This window comes from Geotrypetes seraphini, chromosome 4 (genome assembly GCF_902459505.1).
Source record: "Geotrypetes seraphini chromosome 4, aGeoSer1.1, whole genome shotgun sequence".
Lineage (NCBI taxonomy): Eukaryota > Metazoa > Chordata > Amphibia > Gymnophiona > Dermophiidae > Geotrypetes > Geotrypetes seraphini.
This window is the reverse complement of record NC_047087.1, coordinates 177,501,590-177,528,870: the sequence shown is the minus strand read 5'-3', so window position 1 is coordinate 177,528,870 and position 27,281 is coordinate 177,501,590. Positions and strand designations below refer to the sequence as shown.

The window sequence follows — 27,281 nt, the reverse complement described above, 5'->3', positions numbered from 1 at the left end:
TATACGCATTCATTGTGGATATCGGTGTGTCCCAAAGACTGGATTGAGAACCCCAGTATAGAACAGCATTATGCCTGCTTAAATGGGTGTTTATAAAATTGTACCCACAAGTTGCCTATAAATGGCATTAGTGATATATAATATCCAGATTATATACTAATACTTTATAGATGTCAGCAGGGCTATAGAGTCGGTACACAAAACCTTCTGACTCTGACTCCTTTATTTATGGTATCTCCACTTTGACTTCAATTCCTTTATTTATATATCTATATAGGCGTTTGTGGGGACAGGGACAGCATGCATGGGGACAGGAATAGAGCTCGCAAGAATGGAACGGAGATGGGGACAAAGTTTGTCCCCATGTTATTCTCTAGGTGCCACTAATATAATAAAATATATTACATTTTGTAATCATCAAAGAACTCAATATCAAAATACGTATATTCTAAAAGTAAAACATATCCTGAAACAAATGGGTTAATCAAATTATTATTTGTGAAATTAGAAATTTAAGCATTATATTTTCATGACATACAATTTAACTCTGTTAGGATTCAGAGTTGGAGTCGGCACATTTTCACTGACTCTGACTCCATAGCCCCAAAATTGCTTCTGACTCCATGACTCCAACTCTGACTCCACAGCCCTGGATGTCAGTGGTGTAGATCTCTGGATCCGAAACTTTAACTGGAAAGACTTACATCACCTTAATTGTCATAGGCCATATATTTATCTCATAGTACATTTCACATTTTTATCGTCAAACATTTTCACAAATTTATGAAAAGACACAACTGAAGTACATAAAATCCTGAAGGATGTAGAGAAAAAAATAGGGAACTATTGTGCACTGCATCTCATAATAGAAGAGCTAGGGGGCATCCACTGAACCATCAGTAACCAGCAGAACTAATGGACACAGGCTATGGTGGATGCAAATTGCATAATGGGCTTCAAATGGATTATATAAATACAGTGCTCCCCCAGTCATTCACAGTTGGCGATTCACGGTCCCGGTCATTCATGATATCTTCCGACTGCGAATGACCGGGCAGGAGAGGGCAGCCGGAGAGGCAGGAGAGAGCAGCCAGAGCGCCGGCGAGTGAAGGAAATCACTCACAGTATGCTCCGACTGCCTCTTCCTGCACTAAAGTCGGGCCTTGCCAATCAGGAGCTGCTTGTCAAAGCATCTCCTGATTGGTGAGGCCCGACTTTAGTGCAGGAAGTGGCGGTCGGAGCATACCGCGAGTGATTTCCTTCATTCACTGGCGCTCCGGCTGCTCTCTCCTGCCTCTCCGGCTGCCCTCTCCTGTCTCCCCCGCTAAAAGCTGTATTCGCGGTTTCTCAAGATTCATGGGGGTTCCTGGAATGGAACCCCCACGAATATCGGGGGAGTACTGTATATGGAAGATGGACCAGTCATAGTGTATTAAATATAAGTCATGGATTTCACACAGGGTTCTCTATATCTTTAATACAATGAGTCACAACCCTTTCCTGGAAGTACATCTAGCCAGTCAAGTTTTTAGGATTACCACATTCAACAGCGCGTAATCTCATAAGGTTTGAAGGTTCCTGTTATGTACGACTTGGCTTCTTTATTACTTAATTGGTAGAGTATAACTCTAAAAATTTAAACACATAAGTATATTCCATGTGATAGATTTGCCAGGTAGCCAGTATATGCAGATTTATCTCATGCCTAATCATTGAGGGAATCCTGAAAACTCAACTGGTTTGGTGTGCTTTCATAAGAGGGTGGAAAAGCACTACTTTAATACAGAACTGCTAAGAAGTGGCAGTCGTACATCCTTTCCTGCTTTGGATTTTGGGAAAGGGGCAATGTAGAATAATGGATGACAGGTGAAGGAAGAGTATGACAGTGGATGAAGATTTCTACATATGTCAATTCTTATGAACATTCTCTAAGTAGAGGTGACTTGCCATTTAGATGCTCATCTAGATGGACCTTTGATCTAACCCAATTTTATGTCTATGTATTGCAGTTTTTCATCCTGTCACCTCAGTACATCATTCTGTATGTCTTGTCCTTCCCTTGCATTTGCCTCTTGGTCTCTCTGTGATAATATTCACTCTGTCCCTCCCTCATGTTTATCTGTCTCTTACTCCTAACCTTTAAGTTTTGTAGCTCAGTAAAATTCTAGGGTTTACTTTTCTTTTTTTGAAAATATGTCTTTTTTTTGTGTCTTGCTCTGGTTCTTTCCCCTTCCCTATCTGTCTCTCTCTGTCTTCCTCTTATTCTCTCAGTTGCATCCTTGAAGGATCGGAGGCAGAGCACAGGAGCAGGTACTACCTGGTGCTATTAATTCTTTTCTCCCTGCACTGCTGTCTGTCCCCTGCCCCCTCGGAATGGTGCATGTCTGTATGCGTGTATCCCATGCTCTCTCAATGTGCATTGCCTATGAATGTCCTAATCTGGTAAAGCTCTCCTTGCTAGGCAGAGTGACATAAATGGAAGGTGGGAAAATAGGAAGAATGATCAGGGATTTAAAACTGTATATAGTGTGTAAATAGTCCATGAAATATTTTTCTGCTAGAAGGATAAGAGTTGGCAAGTACCAGACAGGAAAAGAGATCTTGAAGTAATCATCTTTGATAACCTGCCAGTTCGTGTGAGAAAGCAACCAGTAACATGTTGGATGAAGAAAGTGATTTTCCCTTTTAAAGGATACTGAAGAGGCCCTACCTCGAGTACTATGTTCAGTTTCAGAAGCTACGCAGATTTGAAAAGATGGATAAAATTCAGAATAGTCTGACAAAATGATACAAGGCGTGTGACATAGGTCTTGTATTTAAAGGTATAAAAACTAGAATTATTCTTTTTAGAAGACAGAAAGGAAAGGTGGATGCAATAGAAAAAGTAGACTATCTGGTGGGTTTCGGTAAAGCACAACAGTCACATTTTCTGGTTAAAAATATTTCAAGAATAAAGAGTCATGATATGAAATGGGAAGGAGGGAGTCTCAAATGTAAAGAAATGCTGTTTTACTGAGTGGGTAAGAAATGTTTGAAATACTGTATTTCCAAAACTAAACACAGTACTCAAGGTTAGGCCTCACCTGTACAAGGAGAACATTAACTTCTTATCACTATTAGTAATAATACCCTGTTTTTATGACTCTTGATATGAGGTTCCTGGGGTAGACTCCAGAGTAGTAACTTCACAGAAGGAATGATGGATTCTTGAAATAGGGGAAGTAATGATAGCAGAATTGAAGGAAGGATAGATGAGCAGTGTGGGTTCAAACCCCGCACTGCTCCCTGTGACTCTGAGCAAGTCACTTAATCCTCCACTGCCACAGGTACATTAGATAGTTTGTGAGCCCATCAGCACAGAGAGGGAAAATGCTTGACAAACCTGTATGTAAAACCGCTTTGAATGTGGTTGTATAACTACAAAAAGGTGGTATACAAGTCCCAATACCTTTCCCTTTCCCATCATCCACTAAGACATGAGGAAAAGCCTGAGTTAAACTCTGACATTCACTAGAAAGTAAATACCATATATACTCGAATATAAATCGAGATTTTTGGGTCAGCTTTCCTCTTCCTGCTGAACTACAGGGGCATCCTCCCCTCCGAGCCGCTATCCACATACATGCCCCACCCCCTAGTCACTGATCCCCATATAAGCATTGGTGCTGCCACCACAGATTTGCTGATCTCCATGCACCTTTCAGAGCTGCTGACCTCCATACACTCGTGGATTGTGCTGTCGCCGATCCACTGTATGTTGAACCAGATGGGGCATTGAGCATCCTTGAGCTCTCACCTTCTCTGAGAATCTTGGAGGGAGTAGGGGCTGGCAGACCTTGAGCAAGCACAGATGCTCAAGTCTCCACCCACAGCAGAACCTACAGTGTAAAAGTCGGTGGCTCTGGGGGGTGCATGGAGGCCAGTGAATCTGCAACAGGGTATTGGGTATTGGGCAATGGGTATTTGGAGGTTAGTGACTCAGGGGGTGGGGGCATGTATTGTGGATATTGGCTCTAGTGTGTGTATTGTGGATAGCGGTGCCAGCCCCCCCCCCCCTTAGTAGGCAGAATAGTGACCAGTGGCATACCAGGGTGGGGGTGAGTGGTTGCTCCAAGTGCTCCAACAACCATCACCCATCACCAGAATCAAGAACCTCTTCCAGGCAGCAGTAGTGGCATCAGAGTTCCCAATTCACTGTTCTTGGTTTCTATGTGCTGGGTCCTGCCTTTGCGGAAACAGAAAGAAGACAGAACCCAGCAGAGAGGAAGGCCCAACATCAAGAGCAGCGAATTGTGAAGGTTGTGCTGCAGACTGGAGGGTGACAGAGAGAGAGAGGAGAGGGAGAGAAATGCTGCACTCAATTGGAGAGAGGGAGAAGGAAGATCAGGGAAGGGAGAGGAGACAAAAGAGAGATGCCAGACTATGGGGAAGAAAGGATGGAGGAAAAGGGAGGAAGGGAAGTAGATGCCAGGCCATGGAGGGGAGGAAGAGATGCCAGGGCATGGGGGAAGGAGATAGAGATGCCAGACCAGAGAGAATGGAGGGAGGGAGGGAAAGGAAAGAAAGAAGATACCAAAGCATGGAGGGTGAGGGATAAATGGAAGGGAAGGATATGAGAGAGATGCCAGGGCATGGAGGGAGGGAAGGAGACTGAGATGCTAAACCATCAGGAAGGGAGGGAGGGAAAGGAGATGCCAGACCTTAGGTGGGAAGGAAGGAAGGAAAGAAGAAAGGAGAGATACTAGAGCAGGATGGAGAGATACTAGGGGGAGGGAATGGAGACTGGAAACAGAGAAAAATGGAATGAACAGAGAAATAGTATGGATGCTGGATGGAATGGAGAGTGAATAGAAGATGAGGAGCGCAGAAACCAGAGCTTACAAAAGGTAGAGAAAAGATTTTTTGTTGTTGTTGCTTTATAACAGGGGTGTCCAATGTCGGTCCTCGAGGGCCACAATCCAGTCGGGGTTTCAGGATTTCCCCAATGAATATGCATGAGATCTATTAGCATACAATGAAAGCAGTGCATGCAAATAGACCTCATGTATATTCATTGGGGAAATCCTGAAAATCCGACTGGACTGCGGCCCTCAAGGACCGACATTGGACACCCCTGCTTTATAATAAAGTAGTATTGTAGCTGTATTGATAAACATTTCTAAATAGAAAATGGAAATAAGGTAATCTTTTTATTAGACTAATTTCAATACATTTTCTACTAACTTTTGGAGACCAAAATCCCCTTCCTCAGGAGATTTGCACTAATAAAAATATTTAATGTTTAAAAAAAATTGTGTTAAAACTTATGGCAAGAATGTCTGGTCTTTGTAGATTTCTAATCTTGGTTTATATTCGAATCAACCTTTTTTCCTCTTTTTGGGGGGCAAAGAGTCATCTCGGTTTATATTCGGATCGGTTTATATTAGAGTATATAAAGTAGTCAGAATAGAAGGTCCCTGTTTGCCTTGGTTCTTAAGAGAGTGATAAAATGTCATCTTTCAAACTGTAATCACTAAAGTATAATCAAACAAAAAGAAACCTTCATCTTGTGTGTTAATCTTTATTAATGCACAAGATACATCAGAAATAATGAGAAGGAGGAATCTTTGGGTGTGGAGGGATGGAAGTTTTGCACAGATGTGGGAATTTATATATGTAAAGCAGGCCAAGATATAGTGGCGTAGCAGGGGTGAGTGGCACTCAGGGAAGTGGTGCCCCTTCCCCATATCTTTTTATCTTCAGCATGAGCAGCCACGAGCTTGCTGCTCACATCTGCTTTGGCACTCTCTCTAACATCACTTCATAGGCCTGGGTCCCAGAAGTGATGTCAGAGAGAGCGCCGAAGCCGACGCGAGCAGCATGTTCATGGCTGCTCAGTCCGAAGTTAGAAAGGTACCGGGGGAGTGGACCGCAACCCCCTTTACTACACCACTTCCAAGATAATTCTCTTTAGAGCTTGTGCCATACTGATTGAGTATTTCCTTAAAGTACCAGGGACCAATTCATAAATAGGAGATCAGAAAATAAATTTGTTATGCACAAAAAAGACTGACTCCAAAAATAGAAAAACAGTCTACAGAGAGTGATCAAATCTTGTATGCTCCGCGTTAGGACCCCCACAATCAAGCTAAGTGCCTTTACCCATTTGCAATTAGTTTTTGGACAATATATCCTATGCACACTGTGATTGTTGAAAGTCATTGAAACATTTCTAAAGACTTTGCTTATTGAATTAGTAGCAACTAAGTTACTCAAACATTTGAAACATAATTTCCAAACAGTCTTAGAGAGTGATCTTTTGTAAACATCGCAATGACTGGAAGGTGAACTCTTTCTACAAGGGTGGCATTTTAGTCTTCCTTTTAGAGTTTCATATCTCTGAGCGGAGCATACAAGATTTGATCACTCTCTGTAGACTGTTTTTCTATTTTTGGAGTCAGTCTTTTTTGTGCATACTGATTGAGTACGCTTTGCTCTGTATTTGTGAGTTTTAATTGGGGTTTGTTTTCTCCACAAGATCACTAGTTATTTTCACGTCTCTAGAAGATATTCCTATGCTAGCCAAGATTTTCCTTCCTTCCCTAATCCACCTGCTTTCTCTCACAGCATTCTGATTTTAAAAAAACATGGTTCGAAACTGATCCATTCTTAACAGTGGTACATGAGACTTTCAGTTCTAATTACTGCCCTAACAGTTGAACCCCAAAGGGAATGCCAATCCTCCATCTCTCCTTCTGATAGAGTCTTCCAAAAATAAAAAAGATCAGGCGTATTTACACCCCTCATTATGTGAGGTAAACTGTACTTGATGGTAGTCACAATAACAAAGGGCTAGATGCACTAAAGTCAGCAATCGTCGCTAAACCTGTTCGCCCATTTTCCAATACGGCCATGCAAATTAGCTAAAACCCCATGCAAAGTAGCCAAGTGATTGATGTAATATCACTTGGCTATGCAAAAAAAAACAACAAAAAAACCAACCCCAAAACAGGGGTTTTAGCTATCGGAAAAAAAAACGATTAGTCTAAACCTGTCGGTAACTGTATTACTGTTAGGCCAGCAGCAGTGAGCAAGAAACTTTAGTTGCCCTGAGCGTAACACCGACAAACGTGTGTGCTGAGGAATCCCCTGATGAAGGTTTAAGAACTGAAACGCCAAAGGGGACAGTATGTTAGCTGTATCCTGGTGTCGGGAGTGAAATTCAGATACAAAGAAACATAGAAAATGATGGCAGAAAAGGGCCTCGGCCCATCTAGTCTGCCCACTCCAACTTCCTCCATAAAGAGATCCCACATGCCTATCCCATTTTTTCTTATAATCTGGCACGCTGCTGGCCTTAATTACCTGTAGTGGAAGATTATTCCAGTGATCAACCACCCTTTTGGTGAAGAAATATTTTCTGGTGTTGCCATGAAATTTCCCACCTCTGATTTTCAACGGATGCCCTCTTGTTGCCATGGGTCCTATAAGAACAAAGATATATTCTTCCATCTCGATAAGGCCCATGACATATTTGAACGTCTTAATCATGTCTCCCCTCTCTCTGCATTCCTCGATTGAGTATAGCTGCAACTTACCCAGCCGTTCCTCATATGGAAGATCCTTGAGTCTCAAGACCATCCTGGTGGCCATTTGCTGAACCAACTCAACTCTCAGCACATCTTTTTGGTAATGTGGCCTCCAGAATTGTACACAGTATTCCATATGAGATCTCACCATAGATCTGTGCAAAAGTATTATGACCTCGGGCTTAGGGCTAACGAAACTTCTACGGATACAACCCATGATTTGTCTAGCCCTGGATGAAGCTTTCTCCACTTGATTGGTGGTCTTCATGTCTTCACTAATGATCACTCCCAAGTCTCGTTCTGCTGCAGTCCTTGCTAGGGTCTCACCATTTAGGGTGTAAGTTCTACATGGATTTTTGCTGCCAAGGTGCATGACCTTACATTTTTTGGCATTGAAACTTAGTTGCCAAGTCTTTGACCAATGCTCCAGTAGGAGTAGGTCCTGCGTCATACTGTTGGGCACTGTGCTTTTGCCTACTATGTTGCATAGTTTGGCGTCATCAGCGAATAATATAATTTTACCTCAAAGCCCCTCAGCCAAGTCTCTTATGAAGATGTTAAATAGGATCGGGCCCAAGACCGAGCCCTGCGGCACTCTGCTGATCACCTCCATCATTTCAGAGAGGGTACCGTTTACCACCACCCTCTGAAGTCTACCTCTAAGCCAGTCCTTAACCCATGCAGTTAATGTTTCACCTAATCCCATTGAACTCATCTTGCTCAATAACCTGCGGTGTGGGACGCTATCAAAGGCTTTGCTGAAGTCCAAGTACACGACGTCCAGGGATTCCCCTATATCTAGATTTCTTGTTACCCAGTCAAAGAAGCTGATCAGATTGAATTGGCAGGACCTTCCCTTTGTAAATCCATGTTGATGGGTGTCTCGTAGATTCTCCTTGTTCAGGATCGTATCCAATTGGTGTTTGATTAGTTTTTCCATAAGCTTACTCACTATCGATGTGAGACTCATCGGTCTGTAATTCGCAGCCTCCGTCCTGCATCCCTTGGAGTGGAATGATGTTAGCTGTTTTCCAGTCCAACGGGACTCTTCCTGTACTTAGGGAAAGATTGAAGAACGCAGATAACGGTTCCGCCAGGATGTCACTCAACTCCCTGAGCACCCTGGGGTGTAGTTTGTCTGGTCCCTTAGCTTTGTTCACCTTGAGTCTTGATAGCTCATAGTAGACACTGCTGGGCATAAACTCGAAATTTCGAAACGGGTCTACCGAGCTTTCCCTTGTCTGCAGCTGAGGTGAAGAATGAGCAGAAGTATTCATTTAAAAGTTTGACTTTATCGGAGTCCGATTCTACATAATTCCTGTCTGGTTTCCTAAGGCGTACTATCCCATCTGTGTTTCTTTTTCTGTCACTAATATACCTGAAGAAGGATTTATCACCCTTCTTGATGTTCTTCGCTAGATTCTCCTCCATTCGAAGTTTGGCCTCTTTGATTGCTGGAGTCCTAAGGGATAGATAAGTGCAATTTCACATGTTGTGATTGATAACGGTTGCTAATGTACATTGTTGTGATTGTTCTATGGAATTTTTTATATTTAAGTAATTCAAAAGAAATGGTTAGCAAATAAAATCCAGAAGTAGGGAGGTTGGGGTAGGGTTACCAGATGTCCAGTTTTACCCAGACATGTCCTCCTTTTGAGGACATGTCCGGGGATCTGGATGGCTTTTCAAAATCCGGCACTTTGTCCCGGTTTTGAAAAGCTTCCCCTGAAATTGTCAGGCAAGAGGGCATCCGCGCATGCGCGTGATATCATTGTATCACATCCACACATGTACGGATGCCCTCCTGCCCAACCAAAGCGAGCAGCAGGGGTGGGATTAGGGGCAGGACTGGGGCGTTACAGGGTGGGGATGGGCGGGCCTGAGGGTGGGTCTAGGGTCTGGATTTTGCAAATGTAAAATCTGGCAACCCTAGGTTGGGGGGAGGAGCAAATTATTAAAGAACTGGGATTGGTGAAGTGGGTTCTGAAATAGCTGTGTGCTATAAGAGCCCCCATGATTCCTGTCCCATGTTGAATTTCTGATGTTCCTCTCCTGGTTAGTATTAGTTTTAAAGACATTTTAGTGAGTACATGTGAAAGACCCACCTAGTGCATGGGATGTTAAGAAGATGTTATGCACACTGATTTTTGAAATCATCCTGGTGTAGAAGACAGAAGACAAAGAAGTTTTTGCATGATAATTGGCATGATATTACTCATTTTGAAGAAGTGAAGTGATAAACACTACCCGGTTTCCCTCTTTTTTAATGATATGCAATTTGTGGGGGTAGATGTGAAATGTATTGGATATTTTTGAATCTCCTGATTAATTGCGGTAACTGTGTTACCGATAGGTCTGCCTGGTTTTTTTTTTCAATTTTTTAAAATGGCACCGATATTTTGCATGTGTTACACAAGCAAAATACCTGTCCCATTAAAAAAAATGGGAACAAAAGTCCCCCACCAACGATGACAGCCCCTCCCTAATGACTCCTGCTTTTTTTTTTCAGGTGGAAGGGGGAGGGGATGGTTGGGGGGTCAGTGGCGCGGGGAGTCCTGGACCGGGTGGGGGGCATGGCACAGGGGTATTTAGACAGGTAGGAGGGAATAGGAATCCCTCCTGCCATTTTCGCAGCTGTGGGGGGAGGGGGGTTACGGTGCTGGTTCGTGGGGGGGGGGTCATTGGGGAGGGCCACCAGCACAGGAAGGTTTTTTTCTTTCTTTCTTTTTTTAAATGGGGCTTATTGTGCGTGTGTAACACACGCACAACATCTGTGCCATAAAAAAAAAAAAGAAAGAAACCTTAACAGCAGTGACAGTAGGCTGCTTCCCCTGTCATTACTGTTAGGGCTCTGCGCATGTGTCAATCGCTCATCTGTCGAGTTTGCATGCAAATGATTTGCACCTCCGTGCAAATCATTTGCACGCAATCTTGGTAGAGCATCGATCACTCGGCCATAATCAGCCAGAGAATCGGCCAACAGCAATGCAGTTGGTATTACCAACTGACCTTAGTTCATCTAGCCCAAAGTCTGCATACTATTACTCCATGAACCATGAAATATCCAGACCTACAGTACTTGTCATTTATATAGTGTTATTAGATGTACTTAATATTGTTCAGATCCATAAAAAAGATAGACTGTACTCTGTGAAATCTGCAATACCATCAAGAAACAAAAAAATATTTCAGAAAATAATAGTTAAAGAGAACGAGGCTGTAATCAGAAACACGGTTTAAGATTTAAAAACAACCTCAGTATCAAGGGTCAGGCCCACAGTGTTGTGGATCTATACAAAAGGAGGGAAGGGTGTCTAGAGATTACCCCAGTGCTGCAGATTAGTGCTGCCCAATTCACGATTCGAATCAGTTCACCGATTCGAATCAGGTGAATCGATTCGAATCGGTTTGTTTTTGTAAAAAATCGGACTCACCGATTCAGCCCTGATAAAAAGTTCATTCTTTTTTCACCGCCAGCCGCCGGACTTGTTCCCATCTAATGTAACTTCCGGTTTTGCAAAACCAGAAGTTACATCAGAAGAAACAAAGGACGTGGGAGCGTCGAGGGGGGAGCGAGCAGACTTCTTGCAGCGGACCTCGGAAGCAAAGGGTATTTTTTTGGCTCTGTCTGTCTCCGCATTTCTCCTCTCTTCCCCGTGATTCCACATCCAGTCGAGTAAGTAACTGAACCGGCAAGGGGGGGCTGAGAATCGGCAGGGGGGCTGGGGATGGAAGCTGAGAATCAGCAGGGGGGGATGGTGAGTCTTGGGGGCTGGGGATGGAAGCTGAAATCGGCAGGGGGGCTGGGGATGGAAGCTGAGAATCAGCAGGGGAGCTGGTGAGTCTTGGGGGCTGGGGATGGAAGCTGAGAATCAGCAGGGGGGATGGTGAGTCTTGGGGGCTGGGGATGGAAGCTGAAATCGGCAGGGGGGCTGGTGAGTCTTCGGGGCTGGGGATGGAAGCTGAAATTGGCAGGGGAGCTGGTGAGTCTTGGCTGGGGATGGAAGCTGGGAATTGGCAGGGGGGCTGGTGAGTCTTGGGGGCTGGGGATGGAAGCTGGGAATTTTTGATATGATATTGCCTTGGTTAAATAAAATGTTTAAACTTAAAAAGCTGTGTCATTAACAGTGAATCGAATCAGATCAAAAAAAATTGATTCAACAGGGTGAATCGAATTGAATCGAAATATTTTTCTCTGAATCGGGCAGCACTACTGCAAATTGATGGGACTGTTGGGATGGCAGTCTTATCTACAAAGCTAGAAAGGAGAGGTGGGGTGAAGTTAGTGAGTTGAGGAGGAATATAAGAAGTTCTGTCTTGCTCATATTAAGATACTGCTGAGATGCCCACACAACAATGATGCTATTCACCTTGACTGTCAAGATGTGCTCGATCACATTAACAATTATCAAAACATACAATAAATTAGGGCATTTTGCATAGATGTATGCAATTTAAAATTTTTTTTTTTTACATTGATCCATAATGGTTTACACCAGTGTATAGCTAGGCAAGGGTGTTATCTACTGATATGACACCACAGCCACCATGCATGTTACATTGAAAGGATTCCTTTTTGTCTAACTGATCAGTATGAAGAAGAGGTTTGGGATCTATATGATCTTGAGCTAATTTTCTCTTCAGAAAGCTTGCTGCTTGCTGTTGCTATAATTGCTGTTGCTGGGAGTAATGTCAGCATGACAGGTACATAGTGGGAGGTGGAGGCATGCTGCTGTTAATAAATGTTTTCCTGCTTCTGGTAGCACATAACGGCCACTCGTGGGAGACATCAGTAACTAACAATGCACTGGAATCTAAAATCCAACAGTTAAGCTAAGTAAGTTTCATCAGCAAATGATCAGTCTGAATCTGAGAATTCCCTTATATCAGCAGGAATTTGAGTATAGCAGTGAAATCAACTGATTAATTTTAATTAGTTAACTCTGAATATTCAGCTGCAACTTCTCAGCTAAATTTGCGACTGACCATCTGAAGCCTGATATTAAAAATTATTTATGCAGGTGGTGGCAGGGCTGACAATATAACTTAAAAAAAAAATGGGGGGAACCACTTGAATGAATAATTTTGGGCAAATAAATTGTTATATGGACAAACTTATCTGTCCAAACAGGGGTAAGGTTTCAGGCACCCTGGAGCAGCCCTTGGATTGAAAGGGCATAGTCAGAAGTCCATTTGGGAGTTCCAAAAGCAGACTGAGGGGACCTGATACTCTCCTCTCCCTGCAGCTGCCCACTACAATAGAATATTACCTTTCCTGGTGGGGATGCCAGAAACATTTCCTGCTTTGAGTTGTGCCAGTGCTGAACGAGCAGCATTTAATTCAGCCACTTCAGCCTTTAATGGTAGCTCTCCTGAGCATGCTCAGTTAGACCTGAACCGAGCATGCATGAGAGAGCTGGTATTAGGAACTGAAGCACACTTGCTGAAATAAGTGTGGCTAGTTCAGCAAAGGCATGACTTAGGCAGAAGATATCTTTGGCTGGTGGAGCTTGGGATCCACGCCAGCTATTAAAGCAAAGTAGGCCAAGATGAAGGGACCCAAGCCCCTATGGCTATGCTTTTATATATAAAGTTGAAGCAAATATATTCAGCCACTAAACATCTATATTTAACATCTAGCTACATCACACAAATAGCAGATATAACTTGAAACATCTAATTTGTGCATTTCAAGTTAGACATGTACCAGCCGTTATTCAGCTGGCAGATTTTTTTAAAAACTTTGACATACCACAAGGATGCCACTAGAGATTATGGCAGCCATTTTCTACATTGGGCATTGCTTCTGTCCATAGAACCCTATTATACCACATTGATTTAAAAGGTAGGAAAGGAGATCATGATGTACTTTGGGAGTGGGAGGGAGGAGGATTTTCATGTGCTTCAGTGAGGTGTGAGGAAAGGAGTCCTAAATTATACTAGTTAGCTATGCAGGTGCCGGCAGTGAATATTGCCAGCATCCATACTGCTGGCTCCTCTAGGAATTACTGTCAGCTTTCTTACACACTGAGGAATTGAAGGGCAATCTAGAGGCAAGAGAGGAGGAGCAAAATTATGCAAATGAAGCTTCCTACAACTGATCTCGAGAGAAGGAATTGACTACCTGTCGGTTCAGGAAAAGTGTGGGTTTACAAGAAAGAAGATTAATGAGGTAAGAACCTAATCTTTCTATATGCTATAGAATTATAGTGGTGTTTTAGAGTTTGGTAATGGAGAGAGTAGCCAGGTTAAGAGGACACCAAGAATGGTTGCATGGAAAGAGATTCTCTAACAACTGCACAAATATAAAATAGAATTACCAGATTTCCTCTTAAAAAAAGAGGACACCTGGCCCTACCCCATTCTGCTCCCGGCCCTGTCCCACTCTGCCCCAAGTCCCACCCCCCCACACACCTCATGTCTCCTTCCCCAAGCTTGGAGGTCTAGAGGACCTCCGTACAAGTGTGGATGTCAACGCAATGATGACACTTGCATACAAACATTTGTGATGTCATCATGTCAACAGCCGTGCATGTGCAGAAGCCCTTGTCCCCAAAATCGGGGCCTTCCAAAACCTGGACAAACTGCTAGGTTTTAGATATCCGTCTGGGCACCCAGACAGTCCTCTGAAAAGAGGACATGTCTAGGTTTTCCCAGACATTTGGTAACCCTAATATATAATAATGTGGCTTTCTTATTCTGAGCTTTTGATTTTCCTGAAACTATATAACTATATCAGAAAGTTTCTTGGATCAACAGTTTCTCAAACATTTAAGACAAGTTTGTGGTGACAAATGTTTTACTTCCATTTTAAATGGAATACAGCGGGCAATCTTCACCTTTACACCCCACTTCAATTAACTTTCAGGCCCCTAGCCGGCAACCCTTCAGGATTTGGATAATTAAACTCAATAATCATAATCATCACGCAAATACCCTACAAAAATACAGGTTAAAGTACTCATATGTACTGATGTTGTTTCTGGTTTTCTGGTGGTGTATTGGCTGCAACTGCTCTTTGTTGTGCCCAACAAGCTTTTGCCCTATGCGATCATCTAGTCTTGCCTAATGGTTTGGCAAGCTCTTTATAAATGCATCATGTATGCCTCAAAATGTAGAAAACTGTGTTAAGGGTTTTGTATTTACAATTAGAAGTTCTACATTAGAACTAGAGTTCTGGCTCATTAAAACATGCTTAAAGGAAATGGGGTAAATCAAAGAACCACCATAAGAACATAATAATTGCCACTGCTGAGTCAGACCAGTGGTCCATCATGCCCAGCAGTCTGCTCACGCGGCGGCCCTCTGGTCTAAGACCAGCACCCTAACTGAGACTAGCCCAATCAGCGCACGTTCTTGTTCAGCAGAAACTTGTCTAACTTTGTCTTGAATCCTTGGAGGGTGTTTTCCCCTATAACAGCCTCTGGAAGAGCGTTCCAGCTTTCTACCACTCTCTGGGTGAAGAAGAACTTACTTACGTTTGTACGGAATCTATCCCCTTTCAACTTGTTCTCCCTACCTTGGAGAGGGTGAACAACCTGTCCTTATCTACTAAGTCTATCCCCTTCAGTACCATGAATGTTTCGATCATGTCCTCTCTCAATCTCCTCTATTCGAGGGAGAAGAGGCCCAGTTTCTCTAATATTTTGCTATACGGCAGCTCCTCCAGCCCCTTAACCATCTTAGTCACTCTTCTCTGGACCCTTTCGAGTAGTACCATGTCCTTCTTCATGTACAGCGACCAGTGCTGGATGCAGTACTGCAGGTGAGGGCGTACCATGGCCCAGTACAGCGGCATGATAACCTTCTCTGATCTGTTTGTGATCCCCTTCTTTATCATTCCTAGCATTCTGTTTGCCCTTTTTGCTGCCACCGCACATTGTGTGGACGGCTTCATCAACTTGTCGATCAGAACTCCCAAGTCCCTTTCCTGGGAGGTCTCTCCAAGTACCGCCCCGGACATCCTGTATTCGTGCATGAGATTTTTGTTACTGACATGCATAACTTTACACTTATCCACGTTGAACCTTATCTGCCATGTCGATGCCCATTCCTCGAGCTTGATTACGTCACGTTGCAGATCTTCACAATCCCCCTGCGTCTTTACTACACTGAATAACTTCGTATCATCCGCAAATTTAATCACCTCGTTCGTCGTACCTATGTCCAGATCATTTATAAAGATGTTAAAGAGTATGGGTCCAAGCTCCGAGCCCTGCGGCACCCCAGTGGTGACGCTCTTCCAGTCCGAGTATTTTCCATTTACCCCCCACTCTCTTTTTCCTTTGCTCCAGCCAGTTTTTAATCCATGTGAGTATTTCACCCTCAATTCCATGACTTGCAATTTTCCAAAGTAGTTGTTCAAGCGGAACCTTGTCGAACGCCTTCTGAAAATCCAGATATACAATGTCGACCGGATCACCCTTGTCTATCTGTCTGTTTACTCCCTCAAAGAAGTGCAGCAAGTTCGTCAAACACGATCTGCCTTTGCTAAAACCGTGCTGACTGGTCCTCTTCAGCCCGTGTCCGTCAAGGTGATCAATGATGCTGTCCTTTATCAGTGACTCTACCATCTTTCCCGGTACTGAGGTCAGACTCACCATGTTAGGAGATTTGCTTTGTGTGTTTCTGTTTCAGGCTTGTTTTATTTGTGTAGTGATCACATCTGTGTAATGCACCTGGAATGTTTTTCTTCAGCCAGTAAAAGTACAGATGTCTTTTGCAGGTGCAGAAGGGGAACTTCAACTAGATTTTAGCATTATGCTATGTACATATCTACAATTTTATCCTTCGAACACTACATTTCAATGCTGTCTCCCTGAACTATGTTTTTCCTAAGCTTTATTTATGCATCTTTGTTACTTTGCAAAGCCTGAGTACTGTATTAGAAGAGTGTTGATAATCTCATGTTACAAAAGAACTGGGAGATTACAAAATCCATGCAACATAACATAAAAACTTACTTGTATACCGCAAATACCATTAAGTTGACCCTATGCGGTTCACAAGGATTAGTAATACAAATGAATAAACATCCGATATCTAACTTCCGAAAGATTACCTAAAAAGATGCGTCTTTAAGGCACGTCGAAATTGTTGATACGAATTTGAGAATGTAAATATATGAGTTAAATCCTTAGTCCATAAAGCTGCCTGAAAAGACAGCAATCATTCCTGAAATTTCTTATATTTACATCCCTTTACAGAAGGAAATGAAAATAATGAATGAGATTTTCTAGAATGTTTAGAATTTGTAATAATATCCATAAGATACTCTGGAATTAAACCTTAGTGCCTTAAAACAAATACAGCCGAGCTTAAATTTAACCTGTGCCTCAACTGGAAGCCAGTGCAATTGGCGACAGAAATTATGACATGGTCATACTTCTTTAAATTGAAAATCAGTTTGACTACTGCATTCTGAATTATGCATAGTCTTTGAAGACTTTTTTGGGTACCAGCAAGATGGACAATGTTACAATAGTCTAACTACTAAGGACCAGTGATTGAACTAATAATCAAAAGGAATTAATGTCAAAATATGTTCTAATACTTCTTAGTTTCCATAAAATATAGAAACCCTTTCAAACTGGGTCAACTTGATTTTTCATAGTAAGTCTAAAATCTAGAATTACACCAAGTATCTTTATGGTTGGCTGGATGCTATAGATTTTATCATTTAAAACAATAGATGTAACAACTTCATTTAAATTTTGTGATGAGGGAAAAAAAATTATCCTGTCGGTCTGGACCACTGCTGCGGCTTCCTCCTATTGGGCTTTGAGAAATAGACTTCATATCTTTTGCTTATTGAGAAGCAAAAGCTGCCTTTGCCAGCGGTAAGTGCAAATGTCAGTTCCTCAGATTTGGAATACCTACCTTCAATCCTTGACCCTGAGGGCACATGGTGAGGTCCTAAATTCTCTTTCTGAACTTTAGGGGTGTGCATGAGGGTGGGTGGGATCATTGGGGGTGCCTGAGGGGAAGGTGGGGTTTTTTTTTTCCCATTCTCTCTGCTTTCAATGGGTTGTGGTTTACTCGTCCTCCCAATTAGAGAATGGTACAGGGACCATTTACCGCAGTAAACCGTGGTCACCGCGGTAAATCAGCAGGAATGGAGACATTTGCAACTGGTTTACTGCAGGAATGGGGACAAGACCTTTCACCGCCCCGTGGGAGCGGTGAAAAGTCTTGCTCCAGTGGTAAAAAAAATTGTACCCGTGTCAGACTCGGCATCTCCTCCCCAGCTCCTCTTGTGCCTATTTTACCTTCAGGAGCCAGCCACGCCACGATGAAGACAGAAGGAACCCAAAACCAAAGCCTGAGACCAATGTGATTTAAAGAATAAAATTATCAGACAACAAAAAGTAGAAAAAAATTAATTTATTTTATATTTTGTGATTAGAATATTTCAGATTTGAAATATGTATCCTGCTAGAGTTGGTATTAGACATAACTGGAGACCGCAAAGCCCAAGCTGTGCTTCTTTAGCTTCCAGCTGGCTTAGGGCTCTCTCTCTGACCAGGGGGTAGTTGCCCTCCCCTAACACTTTTCCTGCCATGTATGACTGAAGAATTCTGTTAGCTTGATTTTTCTATGTAGCATTCTGTAGTAAATTAGTTTGTTCGGTTTCACAATAGTGGAGGGGATATTTGTGAAAGGGAGGGGAGACAGGGGTTTTGTTGATCCTTGCTCTGTAATATTTGTGTTTATAAAATGACAATAATACAGAATATTGTCTCTTGTTATACTTTAACAAAATGCATTCAGTATAAAATCATAACTATTTGAGGCTTATGTGGATGGGATCTGACAGTTTGCAGGACAGGGACTGATCTTGCGGCGATGGAGGCAGGGACGGGAACGAGCTCACGGGGATAGGGTGGGAACGGTGATAAATTTTTTTCCCCATGTCATTCTCTACTCCCGATTCCTGGAATTTGGGAGCTGTATCTCGGAAGACTCACAGAGTTTGTAGTTTTCCAAGTTTTGCTACTGTAGTGGTTAGTGGTGGGATTGGGTGAGTGAGGGGGTTCTTACAGCTTGGTTCATTGAGGTGTTGGTTTTCTTTCTTGTGTTGGAATTGTTGTTGCGATGCACAATTATGTCTCTTGGTCTGTCATTTGGAGGTTTATCCGGGGAGATGTGGTCCCCTTTCTTACTGTTGTTTTTATATTTTTGTACTGCCTCCTGGAGGAAGCTCCCTGTTTTGGGTGGAGGGTGGGGAGGTATAAGTTGTTTACTCTTGCTTGTTGTGCCAATTTTGTGTTAGACTTGTTTGGGCTGGGGTTATGCCCTGAGTGTTTGTACTTTCATTTGAAAACCAATAAAAAATTGTTGTATCATAAATTTTGTGATGCAAAGAAAAATTTGATTTTTTTCTGCATTAATTTTCAATTTAAATTCTGACATCCAAAATTCATTTATCTGTAGAATCTCAACAACAGTTTGATTAATTTGAGAGAGAGAAGTACGGTATGTACAGGAATTAAAGTAGTGATGTTGTCTGCATAGCTAAATAGTTTAATTTTGAACTGGGATAATCTATTGCCTAAAGAGGCAAAATAAATGTTAAAAAGCAATGGAGACAAACGAGACCCCTTGGGGTACTCCACAAGGGTTACTCCAGCTTTTTGAAAACTCATTATTGAGCTTTACTTGATAAGTTCTAGATTTAAGAAAGCCTTCAAACTATTTCAAAACTTGGCCATGTATGCCTATGGCATCCAGACATTCCAATAGTTTATCATGATCCACAAAGTTGAACGCATTGCTTAATTTCAGCTGCAAGATCAGAGCACTAACACCCTTACTGAAAAAATTACATAAATTATCCACTAGTGATGTCTCTGTACTATATGATGGTCTAAATCCTGATACTGATCCATGCAAAAAGGAGAAGTGTTCCAAATAATTCAACAGTTGGTTATTTACTAAACCCTCCATAATTTTTATAAAGAATTGGATCGACGAAATGGGCCTATAATTAGCCATCAAGGTTACAGATCCCTTAGGATCCTTGTGAATTGGAGTTACGATGATATGACCTCCAGATGGAGGAAAAATACCACTATCGAGGAAATAAGTTATCCAGATAAACAGGTCTAATTGAAATTGTAAAGGCGCTAGTTTCATCACTGCCAGGGAGCACAGATCTAATGAACAATATGATTTCGCGTATTTGCTATAAAATTTCCTAAAATCATCCCATTCAGGATTAGCAAAAGTACTCCACTCTAGGTTGACATAACAAGAGTCAGTTAGCGAATGTAGAAGATCCTGTTTCTTATTTACAACCAGTGAGCAAGATGATCTTAGATTGTCAAATTTTTTACTAAAATAACTTGTAGCTCTGCGGAATTTGGGGGACTTACTTGAGCTGATTATGAGAGGGAATTAATTGGTTACAATTTTAAAGAGTTCTTTAGTATTAGTGCCAGTTATACTGATTTTTGAAGACTAAAATAGGGACACAGGGAAGTAATGATGATCACAGGAGGGGATAGGGACAAAGAGAGAAATGCAGGACAGGGCAAGACAAAGATACAGAGGGGAAATTGATGAATATAACAGCTGGATCAGGACACTTTGAGAGCAGATAAACTGGAGAAAGGAAAGGGATAGATGCAGAAGGGACGCATAAGGATGTATGAGGCAGACGATCAGAGTTCCTGCCACAAGAAATGATTTTTATAGACCCAAAGGTGAGGGGAACAGGAGAGAGGCTGTGCTGGGGGAAGGGGAAGAGATGCAGACTATAGGGCCCCCTGGAGCTATTATAAGTAGAGAATGACACAGGGACAAATTTGTCCCCGTCCCTGCAGGAACTCAATTTCCCTGTCCCATTCTGTCCCAAATTTTCTCTATTCACATTGCCCAAATGCAAAATATAAATAACTGATCTGGCAAGGATCCCCAAGCCCCACCAGCTGAAGTCCTCTTCCTCCAGTTCATCAGCCAGATACTCTCCAGGCTCTGCAGTTGATGGCAACTCAGGGACACTGCAGCTGGCTGCAGAACTTGGAGACTTCTGGCTGCCAGACTGGAAAAGTAGAGGGATGAGAAGGTGATCTTCAGCTGGCAGGGCTTCAGGATCTCTACCAGCCATAGTAAAGGAGGTGGCTAATTGTGGTGAGGCCTGGACCCAGGGCCCCCTATGGCTGTGTCACTGATTATGTTCAGTACAAAAAGAAATGCACTTCTGTTTTTGTTTCTCTATGTTGCATTACTTGCTGCGTTTAATTTCTTGGGGTTCCAAGTTCAATTTTGGCCTTCATATTTCTATTTCTATTTGCAGTCCCTTGTTCTGTATTTGGTGAAGGACTGTCTGTGTTTTGTGTGTGAAGAAATCATCTCATTTAAAGTTGTTTTATATGTGGTAACAATGGCAGTTGAGAAAATCAGGAGGGGGGGGGGGCAGGTGAGAGGCATGGAGGAGAGAAGCTGTGGCCTAATTTCTGTCCTGGGCCCCAGCATGTCTAAAGCTGGCCCTGACTAGAAATGAAAGAGAATCAAGTTGGTGTGCCTTTCTAATGTTTGTTTTTTGAATGGTGAAGAAAAGATTCATTACAAAGCACATATTCTCTTTAAAAACTGACCTAGGAAGATTGTATTGGGATTGCAATAAATGTGTGCTTCCAGGAGCACTTATTACAGAATTTCCTGAACCAGCCTGGGCTTTCAGGATATCTACAATGAATATTAGGGATGTACACAGGTCAAATATAATCAGTTCATGTGAGTTTTGTTTATTTCACACATTTGTTTAATAAAAGAAAATCTTTTAACATGTGCTACCTTAATTATTGGTTAATGGTACAGTATGTTAAATAGAACTAGTATGCACTGACTTTTCAGGAGAACTAAATGAACCAAATACCGTATTTTTCACTCCATTAGATGCACCTGACCATAAGATTTAGAGGAGGAAAACAAGTAAAAAAACCATTCTGAACCAAATTCTCCCTGCCAGGCTCTGAACCCAACCCCACACTCCTTGCCAAGCTCTGCACCCTGTCCCCCCTCCCTGCCAGGCTCTGTACCCTGTCCCCCCTCTGGTGGTCTACTGGTAGGCCGGGACAGGACGGACAGGGCACAGGGCAGGCAGGCCTAGTGGCTGGCAGGCAGGTAGGGATAGAGCACAGGACAGGCAGGGATAGAGCACAGGGCAGGCAGGCCTATTGGCTGACAGGCAGGTAGGGACAGGGCAGGTAGAGACAGGTCATAGGGACAGGGCACGCAGGCCTAGTGGCTGGCAGGCAGGCAGGTAGGGACAAGGCAGGTGGGTAGGTAGGTAGGCAGGCAGGCAGGCCTCCTCCATCCCCTCCTCAGGCAGGCAGCAAGCAAGCCCCAGCCTCTCCCTCCTCCCTCCCTATTTTTAATTTGGCAGGGCAGGGCAGGCCCCGGCTTCTCCCTCCTCCCTCCCTACTCCGCAGGTAGGCAGCAGGTAGGCCTCACCCTACTCCCTCCCTATTTTTAATTCAGCAGGGCAGGGCTGGCCCTGGCCCTCTTCCTCCTCCCCGCCCCCTGTACATACCTTTTTTTCATTTCTGGCACCTTTCCTCGCTGAGAGCGGCGCACAAGGCTGGCTGGCTGGCTGCCTGGTCCCCATTGCTTCTCCCGAGAATGGCTGACACGGCGGGCAGCCTGATGCACCGCTATGCCGCAAGAGACCAGAAGAGGAGGCAGCCGCGTCAGCCGTCAGTTCTTGGGGGAAGCGGCAGGGACCAGGCAGCCAGTCAGCCAGGGATCAGGCAGCCAGTGAGGGAGTGCAGCAGCATTAAAATAAGGTAATGGGGGGGGGGGCGGCGGCGGCACTTTGGGTATTCGCTCCATAAGACGCACCCTTATTTCTACCCACTTTTTTGGGGGGAAAAAGTGCATCTAATGGAGCGAAAAATATGGTATGTGCTAAAGAAATACACGCCCCTAATGAATACACTTGAGATATCTGTCTCCAGTGTATGTAAATCATGCACAGTCAAGATGGCTTTCTTGAAAGTATGACTTGCTGTGGGATTTCCAGGACAGATATTGGGAACCTTAATTTACTGGATTGAAATGAGCTGCAGACTCTTAATTTTGACTCTTAAATTCCTTTCTCTTCCTCTAGTGCCCTCTGCAAGCATGACCCGCCTGGCCCGCTCCCGCACAGCCTCCCTCACCAGTGCTAGCTCGGTGGATGGTGCTCGCTCACGGGCCTGCACTCATTCAGAAAGCAGTGAAGCCATGGGGCAGATCAACCACACCATGGAGGTGTCATGCTGAAGAGCCTCCAATTGGACTCTTCCTCTTCGCTTCCTGGAGACCTGCCATCCCACATGCCATCTTGTGCCGCTTCCTACAGATATTTTGTTGGGTGTTTAATCTTTGTAATTTGATATTGTAATGGGGGGAAGGGATTATGATCTTACAGGAAGGAAATGTTACATTAAACCACCACAGCTAAAACAAAATGTTTGCTTCTGAAGCTAGGGAGTTGTGCAGGTATTAATTACACAATAATGAATCACTCCATTGGTCATGAGATAGTTTTATTCACTATGATTGGCTAAGGGGCTTTGATGCTAAAGAGTTGTAAATACCTGGTAGAAAAGTAGGGTGCTGGTTTTTCATGTGTCAGGCCTATTAGTGGAAGCATATAGTTAAAAAGTCAAGGACTTGCTGCTTAACACATATGAATTATTATTATATAGTATAATAAATAAGAATTTTGGAGTGGTGAATTCGTACCAAAATACTGTTTCCTTTCTGGGCACCGCTTGGATAGGAAAGAGGGCAAGTATGGCCTTTTCGAACTGGGAAACTGAGCTGCAATGAGAAAGATTTGTTAGAATATGTGAATTTTTAAGATTTTGAAGTTTCAATTCTGAAACAGGTTGAAATTCATGTCCATGGTGCTTAAGGTAAAATGTAGCACTCATAACTCATGAGAAAATGAGTATAGTTAACGAGCAGAGGTTTAAACTTAATTTTATTATTTAGACTGTCTTAAGAATAGTACGTGCCACAGTTGTGTGGATAAAAGGCAAGAAACCTGTAACATAGTGCTGTGTATTCAGCAAAGATGGTTAAGGACAAGGTTAGTCTCTCCCTCCCCCAACTCCCCTGCACAAAGGACAACAGTCTTCACAAGTTACAGAGAGGGAAAGAGGATGTGATTAAATGTGACTCCAATTTTGATTTTTGCAGTGACTCAAATATGTGCCGCTTTGTATAACCGTGATCAGCAAGGTGGCCTAGAAATTCTATAAATAAATAAGGTCAAAAGAAGTATCAGAAATAAAGTAGAATTTAAAACTTTGATTTGAACCATCTTGGTAAATAGGGAGTTGAAATTGTGGTCACCCATTTGCAATTGGGTAATTGATCTTAGAAAAGTAGCCTGATGGTTAGAGCAGCAGACAGCAAAATCTACTGATGCTCCTTGTGATCTTGGGAAAGTCACTTAACCCTCCATTGTCTCAGGTACAAATTTAGATTGTAAGCCCTCTAGAAATAGGAACTATATCTGAATGTAACTCCTCTTGAGCTACAACTGAAAAAAGAGTGAGCTAAATCCACAATCCCTTCCCTTGCTGCCAAATTTTCTCTCCAGCCATTTTGAAGCGGGAAGAAATATAAGGCACTCAGCAATGTAGAAAGCTGTATATTAACAAACTAGATTATTCAGCAAAGTACAGCACTTGTAACACTGGAGTCTTCAACATCAACTCACCACATCCGAACTTTCAGAGATATTCCAAGTATTGTATGGACATCTCTTAGCACTACAGAATGTTTCCATGATAGAACCTCTGCAATAAAGCTTAGTATCCAGGCTAAGGCTGTTTAGAACACACCAAAATTATTGCACCATGCCTTCTAGACACCCCAGCATGAAGCGCCATTCCACCACGCACCATGTCCCTAACTATTCCCCCAGCCCTCCGTTATGACAGCTTGCCTTTCCAGAGAATACTCTTTCTTCACAGGCAGGAGAGATTCAAGAAGCCTCATCCATATCACTTCAGCTCCATTTGTGGCCAGTTAATATGGTGATTTTCAGACATAGTTAACATGCATGCTATAGTGTTTTGTATTAACATGCACATTATTACAGCGTACATGCTCTGCAGATAAAATTTTAGCATCTATACACTAAAATGTATACATAGCATATTAAGTGTGGCTATAACATGCATGTGAAATTTTCACCGACATGCACACTATAATGCATTTAGCACAAATTTAATTACATGGATTCCTATTATATATTACAAGAACTCAGTGGGTGCTCTAGCAGTAAGTTTTGCTTAAGTGGCATATAGACACCACAGTAACATTGCAACCTGATGACCTTATATAGCAAATGTATGCCTTTACATTTCTACCCTAAGGCCATCTTCTGAAACATTCTGTGGCCATGACCCCATTATCACAGCCACTGAAAGCATGTAACCCCCAGAGATGCAGGCATATGACATATCTATGGAGGGTCCACATAGGTGGGAATTGTTTATGATCCATAATTTGAGAAGCTCTGTCCTAATGAGATAGGCAAGACAGGAAGGATGAAGTTAGAGAATTAAGCTACAGAATATGTAATTCTGCAGGTCCTAAATGCATCTGTGACTATCAAGACTGTTTTCACAAATGCCCTTTGTATGTATGTATGTGTGTGTGTGTGTGTGTGTGTGTGTGTATATATATATATATATATATATATATATATATATATATACTCATTGCTTGTGTTCAACATTTAATCTGCGGTGAACTCCTCTAGTGTCTGTAATGCCTATGGAAACAGATCCACCTTTAATCCTGAAGCAGTTTCCTTAGTAAGAAAATATATAAACTAATCTAGAACTGAAAACTGGAATAATTTATTCAGAACAGAATGAAAAGTCACATTCTAAAGTGTATTTGTGCATTGATCAACTAACTTTTTTTTTTTTAATTCGATAAACAAAGCCTACTGATTGATTCCTTCCCTTTAATTTTTGGCTTGAAAGATGCCCTACTGTAAATTTAGCAATTGTGTGTGGAGTGCTGTCCAGTATAAGAAAAGCAGACTCCGGTGTGAAGACTAAAAAGAGGCTTTTTGTAGAAAGAAACAAAGATTTTTCTTATCTAACAACAAAAAAGAACAAAAGTCTGGTGATATGAAATTACAAAAGATCCACATTGTTCTTGATCCTTTCTTCCTGCTGTTTTCATGTTTTCTCCTTATAGCTTGTTGTACCTCTGCTGGGCACTTACATATCTTTGGGCCCTATTTACTAATGGCCTTTGCCAACACTTAAGAGAAATTTGTGGCATAGTTGTTTTTATCAGTCTTGACAAATAAAAATGATACTATTCCAGGGCTATAACATCGGGATCTGGATGTGCCCCTTTGCTCCCTGACTAATCACCCCTACCCTACAAATGTCACCCTGATACACCTCCTACCTTTTAATAAAAACACGACAACAACTTTGGGAATTAGCCGCAGCTCAGTTTATTAATAAAATTAACATATTATAATTTCCATCAAACAGTGATTAACATAAATCCAAGAGCTCCTCCCGAGCTACCCCAAAAACCAACTTTCAGTGCCCTCGACCCTGCCACCTCAACAAGGGTCAGAGGGGTGGCATGTCCCTCATGCCCCTTTATCCGGGTCACCTGACCCCCCGGGCACGGCACCCCGCCGGCCCACCGCTCATCACCCGATGAGCCCAAAGACCGAATAGCTCGGGAGATCCGCCCCCGAACTACTCCCAAAACACCAAAAAAAAAACAAAGGGAGGGTGGGAGGGAAAAAACGCCCTGGAGGACCCAAACGGTTGAGTCCTCCACTGCCCCCTCCTTAAATCCCCTCGCCTCCGCACCTCCTCCGGCACGCACCCAATCCGCTTAAAAGCTGGCTGACGCCTTTTAACAGGCCAATCAGCCGTCGGGCGAATCGCACCGCCCCCCCGACCGCCCCGGCCGATGAGCAACACGGAGGCCCACCAGCCCCGTATTATATTTTGCCCATCGGCACGAGGCCTCGGGCTCCCATTTACCATCACTCGAGCAGCAAGACTGTGGTAAAGGAGATCTGGGATTGTGTGGGGAGAGAAGATTAATGTTGCTGTGGTGGAGGGCCCTGCTAGAGGAATAGTATTTAGTAGTATTGCCTTGACATGGTATCTAGGGGGAGGAATACAATATGGAGAGAAAGCATTGGGCAAAAGATTAAAGGAGTCATATTATGTTTATGTCCTTTTTCTGCCAGGCAGAGATAGAACCAAAAATGTTTTCCAACACTTGTCATCCCCTGAAATGTGGGCTGAGAAACTAATATAGCTCTATTCCCTAGGAGTTAAAGGAAAAATAAATTTTACATTGAAAAATAAAATATTCCTGCTTTAGAAAATAAATGCCCATGTAGAAGAGAGTTAAGCCAAATGATAAGTATTATTTGGCTCATATATATTTAGGAATTTTTTTTAACTGCAAGCTAAATGTTACCTTATTTCAGTATTTTCTTTGGTCATCATTGCTTAATGGCTTGTTCTGCGCATCAAGGAGGAAAAGTTCTTTCACAATTGCATTACATAGAGCAACCTAGCACAGAAATGGAAGAAGCATGAGCATAGAGAGGCTCACCTATCTCCAAACAACAATGATTCCCTTTTTCCAAAACTCTTATCATGTAAAACCAACAAAACAACAGAGGCATATTATAGGCACACCCACATC

General features: G+C 42.7%; 1 protein-coding gene across 7 annotated transcripts in view; it reads left to right on the top strand.

Moving 5' to 3' along the window:
- The window catches only part of NDRG4 (NDRG family member 4), a 336,309-nt gene extending 310,080 nt beyond the window's left edge, over positions 1-26,229 (top strand). For 5 of the 7 annotated variants that reach the window (XM_033942604.1, XM_033942606.1, XM_033942605.1 and 2 more), the window contains 2 exons: positions 2,272-2,310; positions 22,681-26,229. In XM_033942604.1, coding sequence (XP_033798495.1) covers positions 2,272-2,310; positions 22,681-22,835 — 194 coding nt within the window. In that variant the 3' untranslated portion in view covers positions 22,836-26,229. The remainder of the gene's footprint in view (positions 1-2,271; positions 2,311-22,680) is intronic. The other 2 variants (XM_033942608.1, XM_033942603.1) reach the window with 2 other exon arrangements.
- Positions 26,230-27,281: the final 1,052 nt, after the last annotated feature.